This window comes from Ursus arctos, unplaced genomic scaffold (assembly GCF_023065955.2).
Source record: "Ursus arctos isolate Adak ecotype North America unplaced genomic scaffold, UrsArc2.0 scaffold_23, whole genome shotgun sequence".
NCBI classification, from domain to species: domain Eukaryota; kingdom Metazoa; phylum Chordata; class Mammalia; order Carnivora; family Ursidae; genus Ursus; species Ursus arctos.
Genome location: NW_026622908.1, coordinates 35,225,644 through 35,250,261, shown reverse-complemented (window position 1 = coordinate 35,250,261; position 24,618 = coordinate 35,225,644). Strand labels below are relative to the sequence as shown.

At 38.5% G+C, this 24,618-nt stretch overlaps 1 protein-coding gene and 1 pseudogene across 1 annotated transcript; both read left to right on the top strand.

The window, feature by feature from the left end:
* The first annotated feature begins 9,372 nt into the window (after nt 1-9,372).
* Nucleotides 9,373-10,309, top strand: LOC113246401 (olfactory receptor 5G3-like; annotated as a pseudogene).
* Nucleotides 10,310-16,805: 6,496 nt separating this feature from the next.
* LOC113246523 (olfactory receptor 1002-like) lies at nt 16,806-17,750 on the top strand. Its single transcript, XM_026487117.2, has one exon. It carries the CDS (start codon nt 16,806-16,808, stop codon nt 17,748-17,750), a length of 945 nt encoding a protein of 314 aa, XP_026342902.2.
* Nucleotides 17,751-24,618: the final 6,868 nt, after the last annotated feature.

Below are 24,618 nucleotides of genomic sequence, written 5' to 3'. Positions count from 1 at the left end.
CTTCCCCCAGATTCATCAGGCTCTGAGAGTACCCAGCAGGGAATTGTGTGGTTAACTAGTTTCTCCTGAGGGCAGACTTTGTTAAGAAGTACGGAGCCTCTGATGGACTTCAGAACACTTCCTCTTCGTCCTGATGGAAGCACAAGGGGATTTTTCTCTTACACTTACCTTGCGGACCTGGTCGAGCTCCTGGAGGTAAATCTCACTCTATTGTTCAGTTCAGGTTTTCCTATCAAGGCACAGTTCTCATGGCAGTTTCCTCTTGTGAGCAAACTGTGACTCTCTGCTTTCACCTGTCCATCTCTCCAATCTTGGGGGCAGTGGTTTGCCCTGTGTCCTCCTCTCTCTTATGGATCCAAGCAGAGTTATTGATTTTTCAGTATCTTTAACTTTTTACTTATTATGACAGATTGGTGACTTCCAAGATCCTTATCTGCAAAACTAGGAACCTGAAGTCCCTTTATGGTTTTTGCAGTAATGTTGTCTCTGTCTGAGATCACTCACATTCCACTATGTGCCTGGGGAACGCCACACCTTACTGCCTTGGCTTGAAGCTCATTTTCTCTGCGATTTACCTTAACTTATTTAATACTGAATTTGTTACCATCACTACCCCAGCAGGAAACTTAGATTCCCTTTACTCTGAGCTAACCTTTTGTGTTATTCATCACACTTACCACCTTCCAACCAATAATACATTTAAATAGATTATTTTAAATTTGTTATCATTTCAAGTTTTTATTTAAATTGTAGTCAGTTAACATATAGGATAATATTGGTTTCAGGAGTAGAATTAAGTGATTCACCACTTACATACAACACTCAGTGCTCATCGCAACAAGTGCCCTCCTCAATACCCATCACCATTTTGCTCCCCCCCACCTCCCCTCTGGTAACCATCAGTTTGTTCTCTTGTTCTCTATAGTTAAAAGTTTTTAAGGATTTGACTCAAATGAAAGACCTAAACATGAGAAAGGAAACCATGAAAGTCCTAGAGAGCACAGGGAGCAACCTTTTTGACATTGGCTGCGGTAATTTCTTACTAGACAGAAGGCGAGGGAAACAAAACCAAAACTGAAGTATTGGGACTTCATCAAGATAAAAACACCACACACAACGATAAACTCAAAATGGATGAAAGACCTAAATGTGAGATGGCAATCCACCAAATCCTAGAGGAGGACACAGGCAGCAACCTCCTTGACCTTGGCTGCAGCAACTTCTTTCTAGACATGTCTCCAAGGGCAAAGGAAACACAAGCAAAAATAAACTATTGGGAATTCATCAAAAGAAGCTTCTGAGAGCAAAGGAAACAGTCAACAAAACGAAAAGGCAACCTATGAAATGGGAGAAGATATTTGCAAATGACATATCAGATAAAGGGCTAGCGTCAAAGATCTATAAAGAACTTATCAAACTCAACACCCAAAAAGCAAACAATCCAGTCAAGAAATGGGCAGAAGACATGAACAGACACTTCTCCAAAGAAGACATACAAATGGCCAATAGACACATGAAAAAATGCTCCACATCACTTGGCATCAGGGAAATATAAATCAAAACCACAATGAGATACCACATCATACCAATCAGTATGGCTAAAATTAACAAGTCAGGAAACAACAAATGTTGGCGAGGATGTGGAGAAAGGGGAACCCTCTTACGCTGTTGTTGCGAATGCAAGCTGGTACAGCCACTCTGGGAAACAGTACAGAGGTTCCTCAAGAAGTTAAAAATAGAGCTACCCTACAACCCAGCAATTGCACTACTAGGTATTTACCCCAAAGATACAAATGTAGTGATCTGAAGGGGCACCTGCATCCCAAAGTTTATAGAAGCAATGTTCACAATAGCCAAACTATGGAAAGAGCCAAGAAATCCATTGACAGATAAATGAATAAAGAAGATGTGGTATATATACACAATGGAATATTACTCAGCCCTCAGAAAGGATGAATACTTACCATTTACATCGATGTGGATGGAACTGGAGGGTGTTATGCTGAGTGAAAAGAGTCAATCAGAGAAAGACAATTACCATATGGTCTCACTCATGGAACAAAAGAAACAGGGCAGAGAAATGTAGGGAAAGGAAGGGAAAACTGAATGGGAAGTTGTCAGAGAGAAAACCATGAGAGAGTCTTAATTACAGGAAACAAACTGAGGGCTGCTGGAGGGGATGTGGGTAGAGGATGGGGTAACTGGGTGATGGGCATTAAGGAAGGCACATGATATGATGAGCACTGGGTGTTATACGCAACTGATGAATTATTGAACTCTACGTCTGAAACTAATGATGTGCTATATGTTGGGTAGTTGAATTTAAATTAAAAAAATAAAAACTTCTGCACAGTGAAGGAAACAGTGAACAAAACTAAAGGCAATCTATGGAATGGGAGGAGATATTTGCAGATGACATATCTGATAAAGGGTTAGTATCCAACATCTATAAATAACTTATCAAACTCAACACACACACAAAATAATTCAGTTAAGAAACGGGCAGAAAACATGAATAAACATTTTTCCAAAGAAGACATACAGATGGCAGTCATATTTACATATACAACCTACTACCCAGAAATTGCACTACTAGGTATTCACCCAAAGAACACAAAAATACTGAATCAAAGGGACACATCCATGCTGATGTTCATAGCAGCATTATCGACAACAGCCAAACTATGCAGAGAGCCCAAATGTCCATCGATTGATGAATGGATAAAGAAAATGTGGCACACACACACACACACACACACACACACACACACACACACAGAGGAATATTACTCAGCCATCAAAAAGAATGAAATCTTGCCATTTGTAATGAAGTGGATGGAGATAAGTCAGTCGGAGAAAGACAAATGCCATATGATTTCACTCACGTGTGGAATTTAAGAAACAAAACAGATGAACATAGGGGAAGGGAAAATTAATTGATTTTTAAATGTATTATTTATTATCTTCCCTCATGAAAATGAAAGTTCCACGTGTGCATATTGTTTTATTAAACTGATACAAGTCACCCACTATTTGGACATAGTGTATGCTTGATATTTATTCAATAGTCAGATGGTGTGACTTTCAAGTACGAGAAAAAAGTCTTGAGTCATGTGATGATGGATAACCTCAGAATCATGTGGTCATCACACATTCTTATGCTATTCCTTGGCTGACTACATGCATTCTTGATGTATCAGAGTCTGATACAAATGAGTGTTTGTTTCTCCATCTTCGATAATCGGAGGGTCTTAGATCACTTTAATTCCATTCAACCCACTCTTGATTTACATCAGTTTTCTATAAAAGACATTATTATCAGTTTCTACCAGTTAATATCTCTATAGTTATTCACATCTTAATTTTTCCATTGAAATACATGCCTCTCTGTATCCCTGAGATTCCATAAGAAGTAATTTTCTTTCTGAGTAAAGAACTGATTAGTATTATCTCTAGTTCAGCCTACAAATGAAAAAATTCTCTTAGATTTTGCATGTTTGAATATGCCTTCATTTCATCTTCATGGATAGTTTCATCTGGGGTAGGATTCTCAGCTGGATGCTATTTTTTTCAGCACCTTGAAATTATTCCATTTGCTTCTAGTTAACTCAGATATTAGTCTTATTCTTGGTCTTTAAAAAGTATCCTTTTTTCTTTTTAAACTCAATGCATTTAGGTTTTCTTTTTTCTTTGGTTCTTGGCAGTTTGAATATGATGTGCTTGGGTGCATTTTTGGTGAATGTTGAACAACTTGGGGGGTTGGGGTACCAACACCCCACAGTAAAAAAAAATTAGCGTATAATTTTTGACTCCTCAAAACTTAACTACTCAGCCTACCGTTGACCAGAAGCATTACTGAGAACATAAACAATTGATACGTATTTTGTATGTTATATATATTATATACCGTAGTCTTACAATAACATTAGCTAGAGAAAAGGAAGTGTTATTAAGAATATCTTAAGGAAAAGAAAACACATTATAGTACTTTTTTCATACTGTATGGAAAAAGAAATCACATATAATTAGAACTGTGCAGTTCAAAACCATGTTGTTCAAGGGTCAACTGTAATAAGTTTTTTGAGATTTCAAGAGGAAGAGCTGATTCTTGTTTTAAGTTGTAGATTGTTTTATAAAACAGAAAAGCACCTATGTGTTAGTTGTTTGAAGTTTCAAAAATATCCTGTATTTTTGGTGTTGTGGACGGAATTGTAGTCCCCCAAATCAATCTATCGAAGTCCTAAACCCCAATGTGACTGTATTTGGAGATACGGCCTTTTTAAAATTGTTCTTTTTATTATCATTTTTTTCTTTTTATTTATTTTTTTCATTTTAATTTTTTTATAAAAATTTTTTATTATGTTATGTTAGTCACCATACAGTAGATCCCCAGTTTTTGATGTAAAGTGCGTATAACACCCAGTGCACCATGCAATACGTGCCCTCCTTAATACCCATCACCATCCTATCCCGATCCCCCACTCCCCTCCCCTCTGAAGCCCTCAGTTTGTTTTGTGTCTGGGAAACAAACTGGAGATAGGGCCTTTAATGAGGTAATTTAGGTTAAGTCAGGTCCTAACAATGTAGTAGTTAAGTTTTGGGGGAGTCAAAGATTATATGCAGATTTTTGGCTGCTCAGGGTGTTGGTGACTTTAACCCCAACCATGTTCAAATGTCAACTATATATGAAACTTAATATTGTGGTTGTGGAATTTTCCAGGTGCTCTGATTTCTAACTACATAGGTATTAGAGCACATATGGAATTTAGTCTGTAGAGCTCTGTTCTGGGGAACCACCTAATATGAATGATTTCAAGATCAAATGATTTAAAAAATGATTTAAAAAATACATGCAAGCAATGAATCATGGAACACTACATCAAAAACTAATGATGTGCTCTATGGTGACTAACATAACATAATAAAAAATATATAGTATATTTATTTCACTGATAACCAGAAATATTTGACCCCTGAGAGTATGTTACTTGTCTAAAAGTGTGCCTGCAAGTTATCTCTTAGAGTCCTTTTCCTGATTGAGAAACCTTCCCAGTCTTCTAAAATATTTATTTTATTTATTTTTTAAATAAATTTATTTTTTTTTAAAGTTCCATGATTCATTACTTGTGTATAACACCCAGTGCACCATGCAATACGTGCCCTCCTTACTACCCATCACCAGCCTATCCCATTTCCCCCCCTCCCCGAAGCCCTCTGTTTGTTTCCCAGAGTCCATAGTCTCTCATGGTTCCTTCCCCCTTCTATTTACCCCCCCCCTTTCTTCTTCCCTTTCTTCTCCTTCCGATCTTCCTACTTCTTATGTTCCATAAATGAGTAAACCTAAACCAAGATATTTCCAAATTGTGTGTAGTTAGTATTTGTTACATGTATGATCTTCCTGCATTTATGTCTAGTCTCCCAAAACAACCTGTACCAACTTTCAGGGGTTATTTTTGAATTGTGAGTTTCCGTCTCTTTGTGTCCAGTGCTTCTTGTTCAATAGAATGCTGCTTCATTTTTCAGAGACGATCCCAAGATGACAATATTTTTTCCTTCAGAATCCTTCCTTAAGAGACATCCCCTTGTGAGGTAACATTGGCTCAAACTCTAACATCTATGTCACTTTATTTTTATTTATTTATTTATTTATTTATTTATTTTTTTAAAGATTTTATTTATTTATTTGACAGAGAGAGAGACAGCCAGCGAGAGAGGGAACACAGCAGGGGGAGTGGGAGAGGAAGAAGCAGGCTCCTAGCGGAGGAGCCTGATGTGGGGCTCGAACCCAGAACGCTGGGATCACGCCCTGAGCCGAAGGCAGATGCTTAACCACTGCGCTACCCAGGCGCCCCTATGTCACTTTAATTTCTCCTCAATGGATGCAGACCCTTGAGGTTCAGGGTTCTTCAGGGATCAGGTGCCAAGTGACTCAAAACTCGAGAAAAATATGTACTTCATACTGTGCCTTGGGTGAGTCAGAGAAGGACAAGGATTATTTCACCTGCTAAGAGACCTTGGTTAATCAGGACAAAGAAAACCCATCTTTTTCATCAGAATATAATAAATATTCATAATACTTCAATAACACTACATTGGAGACACTTTATTCTTTTTGCCTGAGGTCAGAAGTCGAAACATTTTGGTTACAATGTTGAAGTAATTAAAAGGGGGTGAACAAAGGATTTTACCAAAGAGGTAAGTTTTCTAGTACTGGATAAGCCAAATCCATGGAATGATATTACTATGATGATATGGTCTTTCATTCAATCTCTCCATTTTAATGAGAGTCTGGTGATGTACATGACTAGTAGTCCACTGTTAGTGGGGTTTTTTTTTGACATATACTCTTTCAAAACTAATATTTCTGAATTCTATTCCATTATTTTCCCTGCAATTATACATGTCCATTCATGAGCAAATAAAAACATTATTTGCAATGGATCATGTTTCTGTCGGAAGCTTAGATTTGTGCAAGAAATATCATTAAGTGACATTCACCCGTTTGACTAAAGCTAACACAATTCCTAGGAATCTTCCATAAATAATTTATTGGAGAGATAAATGTGTAACCACTTTTGCCAACTACAGTCGTATCATAATGGCATTTAAATTTTATACTGAACATCATTAGATTTCATAGGATGATGACATTTTATTTTATTTTATTTTTTATTTATTTTTTTAAAGATTATTTATTTATTTATTCGACAGAGATAGAGACAGCCAGCGAGAGAGGGAACCCAAGCAGGGGAGTGGGAGAGGAAGAAGCAGGCTCATAGCGGAAGAGCCTGACGTGGGGCTCGATCCCATAACGCCAGGATCACGCCCTGAGCTGAAGGCTAACCGCTGTGCCACCCAGGCGCCCCCGGGGCAATGACATTTTATATTGTCTTTGTTACACAGGGGATTCACGGGAGGGTCACATGTAGAGGAATGTAAGAGACTCTATCGCAGTGCTTAGAAGACTTAATGTGTGTGTGTATCATCTGGGAATCTTGTTAAAATGCATATGTTGATTAGGTTTAATTGGAGTGGTGCTTCAGATTCTGCACTTCTGATAAGCTTTCAGGTAGTGCTGGTGCTACTGATTCATGGACCAGACATTGAATAGCGAGGCTGTAGACAGTTCAGATGACTGTTCCACAGTGTCCTCTACTCTGACTTGTGTGGGTCGTTTGAAATGATCTGTCTTCCCTATTCCTATTTTATGAGTCAGAAATATTGATCAGGAATTTATCAGAATTAGTATTTATTCATCATGACGTCTTGAATTGTGTTCTTGGGGAAAATGAGGAGTTGGAGAAAATATGGTTGAAATGATAACGATAATATTTTTTTTCCCTCATTCATTTATTCAAGTACCTAATACATTCCCCACTCTGATAAGCACGGGGGTTACAAACATCAGTAAAGAAGATGTGCTTTGCTCACATCGTTCTGTGTTGGGAAATAATGTACTATATTTGATAAATGCTCTATAAAGGGACATGATGTGCCCTAGAATTATGATGAGGGACAAACCAAAGGTGACTTGAGGTTCCAGACAAACATCATGGAGGAGAGAAGAGAAGGAGCAGGGGATTAATTTTTAGTGAGCCCTTACTATCTACCAGGTGTTTTGCATGGTTTATTTGTTCCAGTCTTTCAAACAGCTCTGTGAGCTAAGTATTTTTCATTCCTTTTAAAATATACATTAATAACACAAAGCTATATACGTAGAAAAAAGCCGAGCCAGTGTTAAATTCTAGGTTCACTTGGGTATAGTTTTGAACTGATTCCTGTTTATTAGGCTGTGTCTTGCATATGGTAGCATTTGAGCTGAGATTCCTTCTTTCCTTCAGAGCACTTTTTGCTGCTTGATCAGATAACATGATTATACATGGTAGTGGGTCGAACAGTTCCCATTGTAGTGGGTTGAATAGTTCCCTCAAATATTCACGTCCACCAGAACCTCAGAATGTAACCTCATTTGGAATAGGCTCTTTGCAGGTATGGTTGAGGTCATGCTGAATGAGGGTAAGCCCTATACCCAATGACTGATGTTTTTATAAAAACGTAGAGACACATAGATAGGAAATCATGGGAAGATGGAGTCAGAAAATGGTGTTAATCTGTCACAAACCAAGGAATGCTAGGAGGATGCAGAATGTGGAGGAGACAAGAAAGGGTTCCTTCCTAGAGCCTTCAGAAGGAGTGCGGCCCTGCCAACACCTTTGTCTTCAGACTTCTGGCTTGTGATTATTTGTTGTGGCAGTCTTAGGAAACTAATATACACATGCAATAATTATGCATTTCTGTGTTCGTTTATAATGTTGTATCTAACTGGAAGGTAAGGCCCTCTTATTTCACAAATACTTGGTTTTTCACACAGATATGGTTACTGTATCCAAGGCCATGTCTGGAGTCCATGCCCGGAGAGTCAAAAATGTTTGTTGAATAAAGAAGTACGTGAACAAATTTGTGAATTCCAGATTTTCGGTACTTCTCCTTTTTCTCTTTAAAGGTCCATTTCTATGTATATCACATACAGTGAAAAACATCAGTTTGAGTTTTTATTAGTATGTTGTTAGGACAAGGGAGTAGAATAGTAAAAGGTGTGGAGGAGAAGGGTTTTCTCATCTTAGTAGTGTGAGTTACGTTTTCAAGCTGAATGCACCCAGGATGTGAGCATTTTATTTATTTTTGCAAAGTTCCTGGAATGTAGGTTCAGAACTAGTTATGATTTTTCCATTCAACCAGAAGGAAATGGAAACTAGATGGTGTCTACAAATCAGAAAACTAAAGAGTTGAAGGCAATTTTGGACCATCCATATAAATTAAATAAATAAGTAAAACCCACAGACATTAAGAATAAATTGCTCAAGGTCACACAGCTAGCAAAATTGCCATACCCCCGAGCCTGGGAATTTGACTAATTCCACGAATGTTTGTTGGGCTTTTCATGATTTTTAAGTAAGTTATTTATAGCATATTATGATTTAATAAAGCTGAGTAGCAAATGCAAGAGTGTTTTTTATATACACCTCTGTAAGTTTTTTTTATTTTTCTGATTGCCAGTTAAGTTTTTTTTAATTTATTTTTATTTTTTTATTTTAATGTTTTTTTATTATATTATGTTAGTCACCATACAGTACATCCCTGGTTTCCGATGTAAGGCTCGATGATTCATTAGTTGCGTATAACACCCAGTGCACCATGCAATATGTGCCCTCCTTACTACCCATCACCACACCTCTGTAAGTTTTATGTTTGCTAATGGGTTAAAAGGCTATTAATTATTTAGTTATAATTACTGATTATATTGCTAGCCCCAGTTAACTACCGATCTATAAAAATTTTTTTCTTGCTCTCATTACAGATTGTCACCCAACGATGGATGATAAGTTTCAAACAGCAGTGACTGAATTTCTTTTTGTGGGGCTCACAGATCATCTTCCACAAAAGACTTTTCTCTTCTTGATATTTCTTTTTGTTTATCTTGTCACATTGGGGGGGAAGTTGGGGATGCTCACTGTGATATGGATGGATTCCCGACTCCAAAGCCCCATGTACTTTTTTCTCAGCCACTTGTCTCTTGTGGATGTCTGTTCCTCTTCCTCTGTTGCTCCAAAGATGTTGTGTGATACCTTTCTGGAGAGAAAAGTCATCTCCTTTGTGGGCTGTGCTGTACAAATGTGGTTTTTGGTCAGTTTGTAGTGCCCGAGTGTTTCCTCTTGGCTGCCATGGCATATGACTGGTACATAACCATCTGCAACCCCTTGTTGTATACACTCATCATGTGCCAGAGGGCCTGTGTGCAGCTGGTGATAGGGCCCTATGCCATGGGCCTTCTAAGTGCCATTATCCACGAGATATTCACTTTTCGCTTACCCTTCTGTGGTCCCAATGTGGTCAACCACTTTTTCTGTGACATTCTCCCTGTTCTCTCCCTGGCATGTGCCGATACCCAGAACAATAAGTTGGTTCTTTTCATTATGGCTGGATTAATAGGAATATTCAGTGCCCTGATCATTCTGGTCTCCTATATTTTTATCCTCAAAACCATATTGAACATCCAGTCTGCTGATGGGAGGCGGAAAGCTTTCTCTACCTGCCTTCACACTTGTCTGCTGTGGCCATCTTGTTTGGGACACTTTTCTTCATTTATATACAGCCCAATTCAAGTTCATCTTAGGACATTAATAAAATGGTTTCTGCATTCTATGCTACATGGATTCCCATGTTGAACCCTATCATTTACAGCCCGAGGAACACGGATGTAAAAGATGCATTTGGTGGACATTTATTAGGACAATTTTCTGCTAGATAGGTGATTCACAGGACAGCTTTTGCCATTGTGCAGGTGGTGTGGCTAAAATGTGTATTAAGAAAGAAGTGGACTTGGTTTAAGGAGTTGTCACTTTAAACCTTGAGTCTTCCAATTATCAAGAGGATGAAAAGTTAACATGCAGTGTTGTGGTAGTTTCAGGTGTAGTGTATAGTAATTCAACAGTCCTAAATTTGCATGTGCCTGGGTATTCGTTGATAATTACACTTTAATCATTCTTATTGTCATTTCAGAGTGTATAGAAAGCATGACCTGTTGGAGTTCTGCTTTCATAAAGATAATTTTTAGACCTAAAACCATACCATTTTAAATAAATTTCTTTGGAATTTGAAAAAAAAGAGGATTAAAAGCAGTTAAGTCCTATACCATTTCTGGTTCTCAATGTCTTAATTTATAAAGTGAGGGCAACAGATTCAATGCCATCTAAATTACTTTTCTCAGAAAGTTCTATGATTTTTTACAGTATGTCCAAACTTCTATGAATGCTATCTTTTCATACAGCAGCAAAAAAAAAAAAAAAAAAAAAAAAAAAAAAAAAAAAAAGGAAAAAAGAACTTTTCAGCTCTTTGCATAATGATATAATATCCCCCAGTTTTGCAGTTTTCCTTTCTAGGAACTTATTCTCCCTTTCCAATCCTTAATTCAATACATTACCTGCAAGGCTTTTCAACTCAGTACTTTATAACAACACACGTCTTTGGTAAAAATAACTGAACACAAAAAGTGTAATGAAATTTTAACCCTTTGTAAACAATAAATGGAAGCCCTAGGTGGAAGTTCTCAGGAAAAAAATGTTAAAAGAGTGAGTGAATAAGGCAAATACAATACGTGTATAGTTACTTAAAGTCCCAATTATTATCTTTCTTAACAACCTGGACACAGGTGTAGTTTAAGGTCCTACTTCTTTCCAGATCAATTTATTTCATCCTTCTTCTGCTCATTGATGTCTTTTCTTTTCTTCATTTTTAAATTTTTTCCAGCTTTATTGAGCATGATTGACAAATATAATTGTAAGATATTTAAATTGCACAATGGGATGATCTGGTATATGTATACGCTATGACAGGATTCTCCCCATTGAGTTAATTCACACATACATCACCTCATATAGTTATCTTCTTCTGGAGTTGGTGAGAACATTTAGATTCTATTCTCTTTGCAAATTTCAGTTATACAATACAGTGCTGTCAACCACAGTCACCATGTTTTCCATTAGATCCTCAGACCTTATTCATCTTACAAGAAAAAGTTGGTGCCCTTGATGTCTTTTCAACTCAAGCTAACTGAAGACCCACATCAGTCCTCATGAGAAGGATCAATTCCCAGGATTACTGATGTGCATTTTCTCTGCAAGTGCTTCTCGTTTATGGTCCACATATGTTCCTGACAATTTTTATTTCCACTGCTCTACCTGTTATGGTACTAGGTGCCTACTCTGCTGTTACATGGGATTTTGAAACTAAAGTTTTTTGTCTTTTCTTCCACTCTTCAAATGCCAGCCATGGCTGTTCCTCTCCTCCAGCAACATTTATTCTCTTCCCCTTTCCTCTTCCCCCTTTCCTTTCCTTTCCTTTCCTTTCCTTTCCTTTCCTTTCCTTTCCTTTCCTTTCTTATGACATTAGGATATGAGAAATGATGTAGATTGCCCTTGATTTCAAGGGAATATATCACATCTAAACTGAGTCCTCAAAGGAGGGAAAACAGAGGGGGAGATGAACCATGAGAGACTATGGACTCTGGGAAACAAACTGAGGGCTTCAGAGGGGAGGGGGATGGGGGAATGGGATAGACTGGTGATGGGTAGTAAGGAGGGCACGTATTGCACGGAGCACTGGGTGTTATATGCAAACAATGAATTATGGAACACTACATCAAAAACTAATGATATATTGTATGGTGACTAACAACATAATAATAAAAAAATCATTGGCTCTATTTTCCTTCTTAATGTTACACCATCTTGCATCTTCTTATGAGAAAACTTTTCTGTTTTTTTTTTTTTTTGTCATTTTATGTACATTGGGTAGAGCCCATGTTTTCTTAGGAGATGGTCCATAATTAAACTTAAATTCTCTCACTTTATCATGAGGTCCTTCTTCACTGAAGCTGGCATCCTTCTCAGAGAAGTCACTTGCATAGTGTGGCTGTTTGCATTAGTGCCTGTGGATTTGTAGGCTGGTTAAGTCCCGGAAGAACTGGTTAATACTTTGATCCAGTTTTTAACCCAGTTTCTTGCTTTCCTCCACATTAGGGTCATACTTATGGCTTGGTATTTTTGTGTGGTTCATGGAATGATAATAAATGTAGAACATCAAATTTATTTATAAACTCTTTAATTTATTGAGTCAAATAATGGTTTTTCAGGGAAGAGGAGTGGGCATAGTCTAGGTGTCATAGCAGGAAGACCCGTGCTGTAAAGTTTACCTAATCCGGCAATTTGACTAGGCCCCAAACAAGCTCATGTGATTGTCGCTGAAGAGTTTAGCTGTTCTGTTTCTTAGGAGGCTGATGGGTTGGGGTGAGGTTAGCTCTACTCTTTAAAAAGGATGATTGAAGATGGCCTCTATGATGAGCAGAAGTCTGAGTGAAGGGAAGAAGAAAACTGTGTAGCTTCTTAGAGAGAAATACACTAGAAGCAGAAGAAAGAGAGAGGAATCCTGCTTTGCTTGTTCCAATAGAAAGTGAACTGGGGTGCCTGGGTGGTTCAGTTGGTTAAGCATCTGCCTTCAGTTGAGGTCATGATTCCAAGACCCTGGGACTGCGCCCAGCAATGGGCAATGGCTCCCTGCTCAGTGGGTAGTCTGCTTCTCCCTCTGCTTCTCCCTCTGCCCCTCCCCCTGCCCCTGCTCTTGTTCTCTTGTGTTCTCTCTCTCAAATAAATGAATAAAATATTTAAAAAAAAGAAAGTGGACTGAATATCCTGAAGTGAGGTAGGAGAATCCAGATCTTTCTATTCATCCCCTTCACTGAGCTCTTATGAGGTTTGAATGGGTTAATACTCTCTAAGCAGCTTTATGAAGTTTGAGCCCAAACCCATTTTTCTACCCTTATATTTGAAATTTTTATACAGCCAATGAGGACCACTTTGTCTCTCAAAAATGCTGTCCAAATTTGTAGCTCTCTTTGCTTCATAGGAACCCCAATCCACCTTATTTTTATCTACTTACATTTATCTCCCTTTGAGATTAATCACATCCAAGAAACTATATTTTCAAACCTTTTGGCTACACTGATCCTACTGTCCTGGCAACTCAGGGACCAATCATGGAAACCCTCATGCTGCTGTGTACCCAGACTCACCTTCTGATTATAATATCTCTGAAGCAAGGCTCTATTTTAGATTCTCAAACCTGCATAGTGCCAAAGGCTGGTGATATCATGCAGCATTTGAAGACTCAAAACGGCCCCAAACTGGGTTTCAGGGGTGCCTGGGTGGCTCACTTGATTGAGCCTCTGACTCTTGCTTTCAGTTCAGGTCATGATCTCTGGGTCTGAGATTAAGCCCCAGTGTCAGGCTCCATATTCAGCATAGAGTCTGCTTAGGATTCTCTCTCCCTCTTCCCCTGTCCCTGCTTACACTCTTTCTCTCTCCTTCTGTCAAATAAATAAACAAACAAAAACAAAAACCCAAAAATATACCTGGATTTTGAAGTGTATGTGTGTGTGTGGTCCCAAAGGGAGAGATAGGTTTATTTTGTGTAATTACAATGGATCCATGTCACAATATTTTTCTTTTGAAATAACTTTAATATGTTCTCTATAGACCCAATCTCCTGAGCTCTTTGTTCCTTGAGGGAGTTGGCTCCAATGTACACAACAACCCTTTGGAAAAACCTCTTCTGTGTGTTGGGCAGATTGAGTCAATTAATGCCTTTTTAAGTGCTATTGGAAGGCCCAGGTTTCAAGATGGTATCACTGTACTGTGTATCTTCCTAGACACCTGGAGAAGTGAGAAGAATGACCAGTATATCTTTGCAGGGTAATTGGTTTTTATAACAGGGAATCTTACTTTCATAATTTACTATGACATGGACAGGCAATGGGTCTAGGGCATGTTTCTTCAGACAGGTGCCTTAAGTGATTTCCTAAATTGCCTTTAGGAATTTAGATAACAAAAAATGAGTTAAGTATGCCTGGAACACATCATCTCTAAGATTACCATGAGGAATAATTTGGCAGAAGTCAAATGTTGAGTCTCTGTCTTTTGGTTTAAATTACCTAACTTGAATGTACACGTTCATTGAATTTTGTGTTTGGCATAGAGATAGTGAAATGTGCTGCAGGATTTATGGCTCATAGGATTTTAGAATTAAGAAGCCTTGGCTTCTTTGGTTCTTAATTTCTTCCTTTTTCCTACATGGAATCTTATAAGTAGAAAGAAAACCTCTGAATCCACTGACCTGAATTCCATGCTGTTCATGACAAAAGTGACATGTATACCTAGGATCATGATTTTTCTATGTTAGAATGTTTGGATTGGGTAAGTTTTTGGATTGGGAAAAATAAAGTAATATGCATTTTGACAGTCATGAGCTATTGTTTTCATACACATCTTCCTTGAGTAAAAAGCAAATACAAATATCAATGACCCGTGATGGGTTTGTATGCTTAGAAAATACTAAATTCTTGAACATCTCACAGCTAAGGTACAGTTTTTCTAACTAATCTTGGATTCTACCCCTCCAGGTCTTTTCTTTCCAAGCTCCTTTGCCTATGAGACCATAGGACATCAGTGGATTTTCATTTCATTACTTTCCTGTTAAGCAAAACCCTTTCCAAGCTTTCTTACCGGGGGAAGTGTTTCTAGATTTCTGTCGATGCTTCTCCCGCTGCACAGCCCATTGATATTTTTGTGTTACTGTGCTGTTGGAATCATTATGATTATTTCAAGGTCCAAAACATGTGCCTCCCTTCCTCAATTTCCCATTTTTGGAGTCCTATACTCATTTTCCCTTCCTCTCACTTCCCATTCGTTCATTCATTTCTCCTTCTCCTTCTTTCTCTTCCCCTTGCCCTTCTCCCCCTCCTTCTCCTCCTCCTTCTTCGTTAAAGAGTTTTATTCTGAAATACAGATCCACAGGAAGTTGCAAAGATATACAAAGAGGCTCATATCCCTTCCCTCAGGGTTCCCCAGTGGTACATCTTACCAACTACAGCACAACATCAAATCTGGGAAATTGGCATTGGTGTGATGTGTATGTTTTGTTCCATATCATTTAACTTTGTGTGTAGATAGATTTGTTTAACCCATGTGACAATCAGGCTGGAGAACTCTTCCATCTCTACATGGATGTCCCTGTGCTATGCTTTTATAGTCACACCTTTACTCTCCCTCCCTTTCCTAATCCAGGGCAAACAATAACTTGTTCTCCATCTCTATCATTTCACCATTTTGAGAATGTTATATAAATGTTATAATGATAGAATTCTGAATTTTTGAGATTGGCTCTTTTTAACTCAGTGTAATGACTTGGAGACCCATTCAAGATGTTATGTGTATCATATTTCCCCCCCTCTTTCTTACTGAATAGTATTCCATGGTATGATCTACCAAGATTGTTGAGCCATTACATATTGTAGGACATTTTGTTTGTTTCCTGTGACTGGTCATGATGATTAAAGCTTCTGAGAACAAAATTACACAGGTTTTTATGTGGGCATAAGTTTTCATTTCTCTAGGATAAATGCCCAAGTGTGCCTTTTCATCCTTAAATTATTGCTTTTCTTTCCCAGCTCCTATTAATACTTAATTGGTTACAACACTCCTCATATTTAAGAACTAGCTTCTTCTTTGATTAACTAAAAAATTTGTTGGAGTCTGCTGAGGTTAATGGGTATATAAACCAATTACAGGAGGATCATAGGTGTTCGGGAGAAGCTGTCACCGAGGAGATTTAGTGGAAGATTTTGACCCCTGGTCAAACCATCTTCCCTTGTCTGAGCTTGCCCTCCTTCTTAGACATCACAGGTCTATCTTTTAAGCAACATGACTAAATAGTTCTCTAAAATCTAAAGGAATTAGCAGAGAGCTTACATTCCCAACACCCTTCACCTAGAGTGAGAGAAGCTATTTGCCTGAATTCATCAAATTCGCACAATACTTTTTTCTATAAAAAGTTTCTTTAAGTATACTTTGAACAATGTAGGGATTTTTAGAAATGTAACCTGGCACAGTTAGAGGACTTGCCTCAGATAATCCCCAATGTTCACGTCTAGGTTAAAATTCTATGATTCTATTAAAAAATTCTGTTTCTATGGAAGAAACTAAAGAGCCTGTGAGGTTTGGTGACTTGCTCTGTATGCACTAATAGTTTGCAAATAGATTGCATGACCATCAGATGTAGAATTCAAGAGAGTTGGGCGTCAGGTTATTCTTTTTAACTGAAAAAGAAAAAGAAGTTAAATTAATTTTAAATTTAATTACAAATTGATTGCAAAGAAAAATCTTTCTCTTTCTCATTCCAGATTAAATCAGAAAATGGATTATAGAAATCGGACTTTGGTGACTGAGTTTTTTTTCGTGGGCTTAACAAGTCACTTCCAGCATCAGGTTGTTCTCTTTGCGATATTTCTCTTGGTTTATCTTGTCACTCTTCTGGGAAATGTGGGGATGAGCACCCTCATTTGGATGGATCCCCGACTCCACACCCCCATGTACTTTTTTCTCAGCCACTTGTCCTTTGTGGATATCTGCTCCTCTTCGGTCATTGGTCCTAAGATGTTGACTGGTATCTTTGTGGAGAAAAAAGTAATCTCTTTCTTGGGTTGTGCTGCTCAGATCTGGTTTTTTGTTCAGTTTGTAGTGACTGAATGTTTCCTCCTGGCCTCCATAGCATATGACCGGTATGTGGCCATCTGTAAGCCCTTGTTGTATACTCTCATTATGTCCCAGCGGGTCTGTGTGCAGCTGGTGGTAGGACCTTATGCTATAGGTCTCTTGAGCACCATGACCCACACGACTTTCACCTTTCACCTACCTTATTGTGGTTCAAATATCATCAATCATTTCTTCTGTGACCTTCTTCCTGTTCTGTCGCTGGCATGTGCAGACACCCATGTCAATCAGTTTGTACTTTTCATCTTGGCTGGAGCTCTAGGAGTGGTCAGTGGTATAATCATTCTGGTCTCCTACATTTTCATCGTCATTGCTATCCTGAGGATCCGCACTGCTGAGGGGAGGCGCAAAGCCTTCTCCACCTGCTCTTCACACCTGACAGCTGTCTCCATCCTGTATGGGACACTCTTCTTTATTTATGTATGCCCTAGTTCTAGTTTCTCCCTGGACATCAATAAAGTGGTTTCTGTGTTCTACACAGCTGTGATTCCCATGTTGAATCCCTTTATCTACAGCCTGAGAAACAGGGAGGTCAAGGATTCATTCAGAAGGACGTTTGAGAAGATGCAGTTTCTTATGAGTAGGTAAACTAGATTCCGTTCGTACTACAGATTGAAAGGTGATATTTACGCAAGATGAAAGAACATGGGCTGAGTGATGGGAGTCCTACTTTTATGTTGAAATGCATTCTCTATTACTCTGTGTCACTGAAGTCATGTAATGTCTTTCAGTTACAATTTTCTCATCAGATTTTCTCATTTCTCGATTAACAGGGGTGAGATTTAGAGCTTTAAAATGTAGTGAGTGGCTTAGAGAACCCCAAAGATTTAGAAAAGAGTCTTAAGATTTTGTAATGTGAAATGAGAGGTGCTTTGTTATATGTGAAATAAGTGGAAAAATCTTAACCAATGAGCTTAACAGTACCTCTGTTTTGCTTTACAAGATGTGGAGATCTCTCAATTTCTCGCAAGTTTGCTTTTGATTCTTTTTAATAAACAATATTATAAACGGTATTTTTCTGGTAGTATGTAACAATTGCACTCTCTAGTAACACCTCCATGTTTGGAGTAGACATTTGACAAAGGCCTTGTATGTCTGCTCTGCTTTCTGCTGATAGTAACTACTTGTTTAGATTTTGCCACTATAATCATGTGATTCATGCATATAAAATGCAGAACGAGTTCCAATTCTTTAATAAAGTGGTAGTTATTGCTATTGTTAATTATTGATTTTTATGCCATCAGCAGGGAATGAATTTCCATTTTATAGATGACGAGACTGATAGTTGAGAAGACTCAATGGATTTCCCATGACCTCAGAATTTGTTCCCACATTTTTTCCTCCAGATGCAATATTCTCTCAATTATCCATCTTTTTTTTTTTTTAAACACAGCAACAAATGCAAGAATGAGGGGATGGAACATGTGCCTTGTACAAATTGAAAACTCACACAGAATTTCTCTGCCTTTTCTTGAAGGTCTTCTTTAAAAGGCATTTAATTTTAATCCACTCACATTGAAGAAAGTAGCTTCTAATGCCTAGAATTGTTTTCTCCATGTTTATTCATCATGCTTTCTGCCAGTGATGGTGTCTCTGTTTGCTATTGACTCAGGACAAAATCCAGTAAGTTGCCCTTTAGTTAAGAATAAATGGGGGTCAATGAATGATGCAAAGGTTCATCAACTTAACAAATTGTTACATGTGCCTCTTGTGTGCTTACCACTTTATCAGGTGCCATAAGCAAAAAAGTCCTCATGGAAGTTACAGGCTAGTGCACAAACAGAGACTAAAAATCAAGTACATAACCATGGTAATTTCTATGACAAAACCAATCCAGGAGCCAAGATAGAGTATTAAGGTATCTTTAGAAAAGGTGGTAGAGAAAACCCTCTGGAAGGGGTAGGGCCTGGGAAAGAGGAATACACTCTATTTTAGGTTATGTTTCCCACAGAGTACGGACGCTATGATTTGGCTCACGAACGGAAAAGAATCTTGTCCAAATAAGTATCCGGATTTTCCAAGATGGAGGGCAAAGACTGAAAGCAATTTGTTCTGATTCTCAAGGTATTTTTCTTCATTCCAGTATGTCATGCAGGTTTTGGGAAGGGGCCGGGTTGAAAGTAGGAGGACATTACATAAAGCTTAACTGGGAGGAGGGATTTATTATGAGCCACACGAGACGAAAATTACAAAAATGCTCACTTTGGAGAATAGATTCAAATACTTGTGATCTTTCACCAGGTAACTCCTTGCTGTATAAATGCGTAAGATCTTCCAGGCACTTTAAGCTAGAATAATTGTGGTCTCTTTCCCACTCACTCCAGGCCTCCGTGTGCCGTGAAAACAAGATCATACAAAGAGCTGAGCAGATTGTCTTGACAGCCTTAAGCAGTGCAGTCTGAATGTGTTTTGGGGGAGGGGGCAGTGTACAGCTCAGGCCACACTCCCCTTCAGTGGTGTGTGCACCATCCAGAAGCTTCCTCTGTGGGATTTCTTCAGTTATTCTTGGGGTCTTATGTGGCATTTCCATTTTCTGTTTCCTCATCCTGGGGCAGCGTTGCCAGTCAGCCTTTACTCTGGCTGAGTCTCTGCTTAAATGTGATGCCATCCAAGAGGCCCTCTGGATCTCTTTACCTAAAATAATTCTCTGCTCCTATTATATTCCAACAATTTCCCTTTTTTCTTTATTATGTTTTGAAGTACTTATCAATACTCAAATATTATCTATTTACATGTTTCATTATTTTGTGTCCCTCCTTGTAGAAGGGGGATTCGTGAAAGAAGGATGTTTATGTCCACTGCTTCGTCCACGACTCCACAGCCTGGCACATAATAGGTGCTTAATTTATATTTATGGATTGAATACTACATTTATGGTTAATACGATATTCTTTGTTTCATGTACATTATAGATCAACAGACATATATTAAAATTTCTGCTCTGGCTGTGTTTCCTTGGAAGAAGGGCTTGTCTGCAAGAGGAAAAATGTTTCATAATTGGAAATACGCATACATATACATATGTGTGACTTAACATGGAATTTGGCATGCAATAGTAATAAGAACGCTAACTTTTTAGAGCATATTTTTAAAAATTATGATTTTATGCCATTTTTCACTGTATGGCTTATTGTAGTGATATGCTTTAAGTGTGGCATTTTGGTGAAGCATTATATTTTGCAAAATTTTCCTATAATACACACTTGTTTCTCACAGACATCCATGCACTCCATTTACGTCTACAATAGTAAATACTAAATAGTAAAATGTTCTTTTGGAGATTTTTCTCTTACCTGTGGATAATAGTCTCCATGGGATTGTAACAGAGGCCCCAGCCTTCCCACAGCAAGTCAGAGGCGTAGGATCTAACCTTGAACGTTTTTCCCTGGAGTTTGAGTTGTAAGGAGGATGACACAATAACAGAAACTGACTGGAGCTCATTTATTCCGGCCAAGGACCTCTGAGTAGACACAGTGTCTGTCACCAGGGTGCCCAGAGCAGGCCTGGTTCTTGTGCACGTAAAGGCTCTGAGCTACTTAATATATTTCTGGTGAATTTCCTGTGTCTGTTGCTTGCAACTCAGGACTCTGATATGTTGTTTAATTTTTCTTTGCCTACAAAGTATTCAGTATTTATTGTTCTTTTCTGTAATAATCCCTCCAATCAAATCTAAGCTTAACATTAGTTATTTAGGATATAACAGGAGAGGGGAATAGATTAAATTGGGATTTTTATTTCTATTTGAACTTGAGTTGAGGATCTCAGTCACGGTTAAATGATCCTGTTTTGTTAATCAGCACCATTCCACTGGTGGAATAATCCTGTTAATAATTATCGATGATTGAATTTCCACAGTGTCCGAGGAAACATGCTGCGTGCTTTCCAGAATTGTCATCTCTGATCATTCTATTATCATAGATATGCACACAAGCAAAATACTGCTGTTTCCAGCTTAAAGGTAAACATGCCCATGTAGTCTCTTTCTACTGCTGAATAACAAATTGCCACAAAGCTGGTAAGTTATAACTACACAAATTTACTGCCTTGCAGTTTCCTTGGGTCTGGGTCCATCATGGCCTGAGTCTCTTCCCCGGGTCTCACAAGGCTGAAATGAACCTGTTAACAGGGCTCAGCCCCCTCCTGGAGGCTCTGGGGAAGACACATTTCCAAGTTCACTTGTGTATTTGAGAAAACTCCGTTCCTTGTGGTTGCAGGGCTGCTGTGCCTGTTCCCCAGCGGTGGTCAGCCAGGGACCTCTCTCAGCAGCTTAGGGTTGCTCACCTGCCTTCTGTGGTGGCCCCTCCAGCTTCGGACCATCAGTGACTCCTCTAGATCTCCGTACATTTCCAACCTCACTAACTCTTGTGCTCTGAGCTGGAGAAATCTTGGGACCCACCAGTTCATCCAGGGTCATGTCTCTTAGAAGGCTAACTGAGCCATATAATATAACATAATGATATGAGTGGTACTTCCTCATATGCAGAGATTCCTGGGAGTAGGGCAAAGATTAGGGATCTTTACAGGACCATTATAGGAATTTTTCCACTCACACTGATGCTTGCAGAATAAACATCTTCCCTAAAGAACAGTAGTCTGTGAAGGGGAGGAATTAACATTCGAGGTTGTCCTTGTTAATTTGTGTGTGTGTGTGTGTGTGTGTGTGTGTGTGTGTGTGTGTGTGTGTGTTTCCTTTCCTGGGCCTGCAGTTTTGTTATTTTTGCTCTTTGCTTCATGCTTAAATAATTTTTAAAGTTCTCATTAGTACAGAATATTTATCCTTTTTTTAAAAAAAAGATTTCATTCATTTATTTGAGAGAAAGAGAGAGAGCGAGCGAGTGCGTGAGAGAGTACAAGCAGTGGGACTAGCAGAGGGAGAGGGAGAAGCAGGCTCCCTGCTGACGAGGGAGCCGGAACCGGGGCTTGATCTCAGGACTCTTGGATCATGACCTGAGCTGAAGGCAGATGCTTAACCAACTGAGCCTCCCAGGTGCCCCAGAATATTTATCTTTTGACAATAATGGTGTTTCATACATTTGCTGAGGATCTGCTAGACGCTGTGCTAAGTGTTTAACAAACATCTCATTGAATATTTTGGTTCATTCATGGTTGCTTTCTTAGGTTTACATTACAGCTGGAGAAACAAGGCCTGAGAGCTTGAGCCACATGCCTTAAGTAAGGAATCTTCTGAACGAAAGAGGTGGTGTTTGATCCCACTGTGAGTCCTCCAAAGCCTGGTTCTTTTCACTTAACCACCATAAGGTCATTCACTAGGGTAGGACTGATTGCGGGTTTTTCCTTCAAAATTTTTCATAACCGTTTATTCTTCTAGACAAAAATGAAGACAACATGATTTAAAAAGTTGTATTATTCTGATAAGATTTTGTAAAACTATGCAGTCAGAAAGGGTGCTGTTTAAAGGTATCAAAGATAATCACTTCTGTGGACTCATGCAGCACACCTGCAATGACAGCTTTTGCAAATTGGTTCTGATAAACACTTTCAGAAAATTTGGGTGTATTTTTGTTTGGAAATACGGATACACTTTGAGAGGCTTGGTGGACAACTGGTTTCTTCCTGTATGAGTACCATCCTCAGGTACTTGATGACTCTGAACATAGAGGTGTTCACCTGTAGGGACTTTAATAATGCCTGCTGAATCTTCAAATATGATTGTTGCCCTAGCAGAGTATTGTAAGCAAAGAAAAGAAAGGAAAAACAAGGAATGACATGATATGGTGGCATTTCTAAGTACTGTGTGGAAGATAAGTGGAATATCACCGCACTTTACAACACATACTAAGATGAACTGCTGGATGCGAGATCAGGATGTGAAAGGCAAAGAAATAAAACAAAAGATAGTTACAGAGAATATCTTTATGAGCTTGTGATAGGACCTTGTGGCAAGGAGATTTTTTTCTGACTAACTGCAGAAAACCGTAAGCATGGGACACCTGGTTGGCTCAGTTGGTTAAGCGTCTGACTCTTGATTTCGGTTCAGGTCATGAACTCATGAACTCAGGGTTCTGAGATCGAGCCCAGCGACGGGCTCGCCCCTGGGCTTGGAACCTACTTAGGTTCGTCTCTCCTTCCCCAACTCACATGCTTTCTCTCTTAAAAAACAAAAATACAAGAAGCAAACTCTAAACACAAAGGAGAATAACGCTCTCCTGACACCATTAAAAACCAGGAACCTACAATGAATCATGGAACACTACATCAAAAACTAATGATGTACTGTATGATGACTAACATAACATAATAAAAAATAAAAAAACAAAACAAAAAAACAAAACAAAACGAAAAACAAAACCCCCCAGGAACCTAGGTCTGTCAAAAGGCACTATTAAGACCATAAGTATACAAGCCATTGGATGTGAAATGTACAAAACTGACATATCTCTGAAGTATATGAATACCTATTATGAATAATAAAGAAACAGACAACCCAGTGATTGAAAAAGGCCAATACACTTGGGTATTGCAGTCTTTAAACCTCATTAGGAGTCAGTAAAATGGCAAATAGATGTGCAATGAGATACCACTACGTGCTCAACAAAATGGCTAAATTACAAAATTGGCTCCCGTACATTATATGGGAGTGTGATGCTACCACTTTGGAAAACTTGCATTATCACTCAGTTTGAACAACTGTGTCCCTGCTGACCGACACTGCCTCAATACTCCCCTCTGAGCTTGGCTCACCTCGAGCCAGGTTTCTTCGTGACAGTAGACCCATGACCTCCTTGTGTCTTAGTGTATGAAGTTCAGAAAAGTTGCAACTGTAGAGTCTTTCTTTGTCTCTTTGAGATATAAATCTTCTTCCAGTCTCTTGCAATTTTACAACACAGATAGACCTCTCTTAAGGACCTGGAAGCCATCTGTTTATCTCTCTATCTCTGTGGGAGAGTGGGAGACAAACACTGAGAAATGCAATGAGCAAATGTAGATGGCTCAATCACATTGACCAGCCTATCACCCACAGTCCTCCAACACTTATTCTCTACTTCATCTCAGCAATTAAAACAGTCTTGCATTTTTTTTTTGAGACAGTGGAACTCAGCTTCTCTCTCTTATTGCACTAATCATGAACAATGTCCTCCTCAACTGTATTAACTCCACTTGATGTAATATTTCTTTGACAATAATTTCACTCCCTCTTATATTCCTAAGAGAAACGCATGCTCAAGAACACTAAATGACATGTACAAAGATGTCCATTGGAGAAAAATGTGTAAAGGTTAAAAACAGGAAAGAATTCAAATGCTCCATAACAAAAGAATGGAGAAATCATTCATGGAATATCCATATCATGAAATGCTAATGGCGGTAAGAGAATATTTTTCAGCAAAAGGTGAATTTCACAAACAAAATGTGGATGGTGAAAATGCTTTATTTTCTTTTATGTTGTTATTACTTCCAGTTTTAGTGAAGTATAATTGACAAATATTAATTGTAT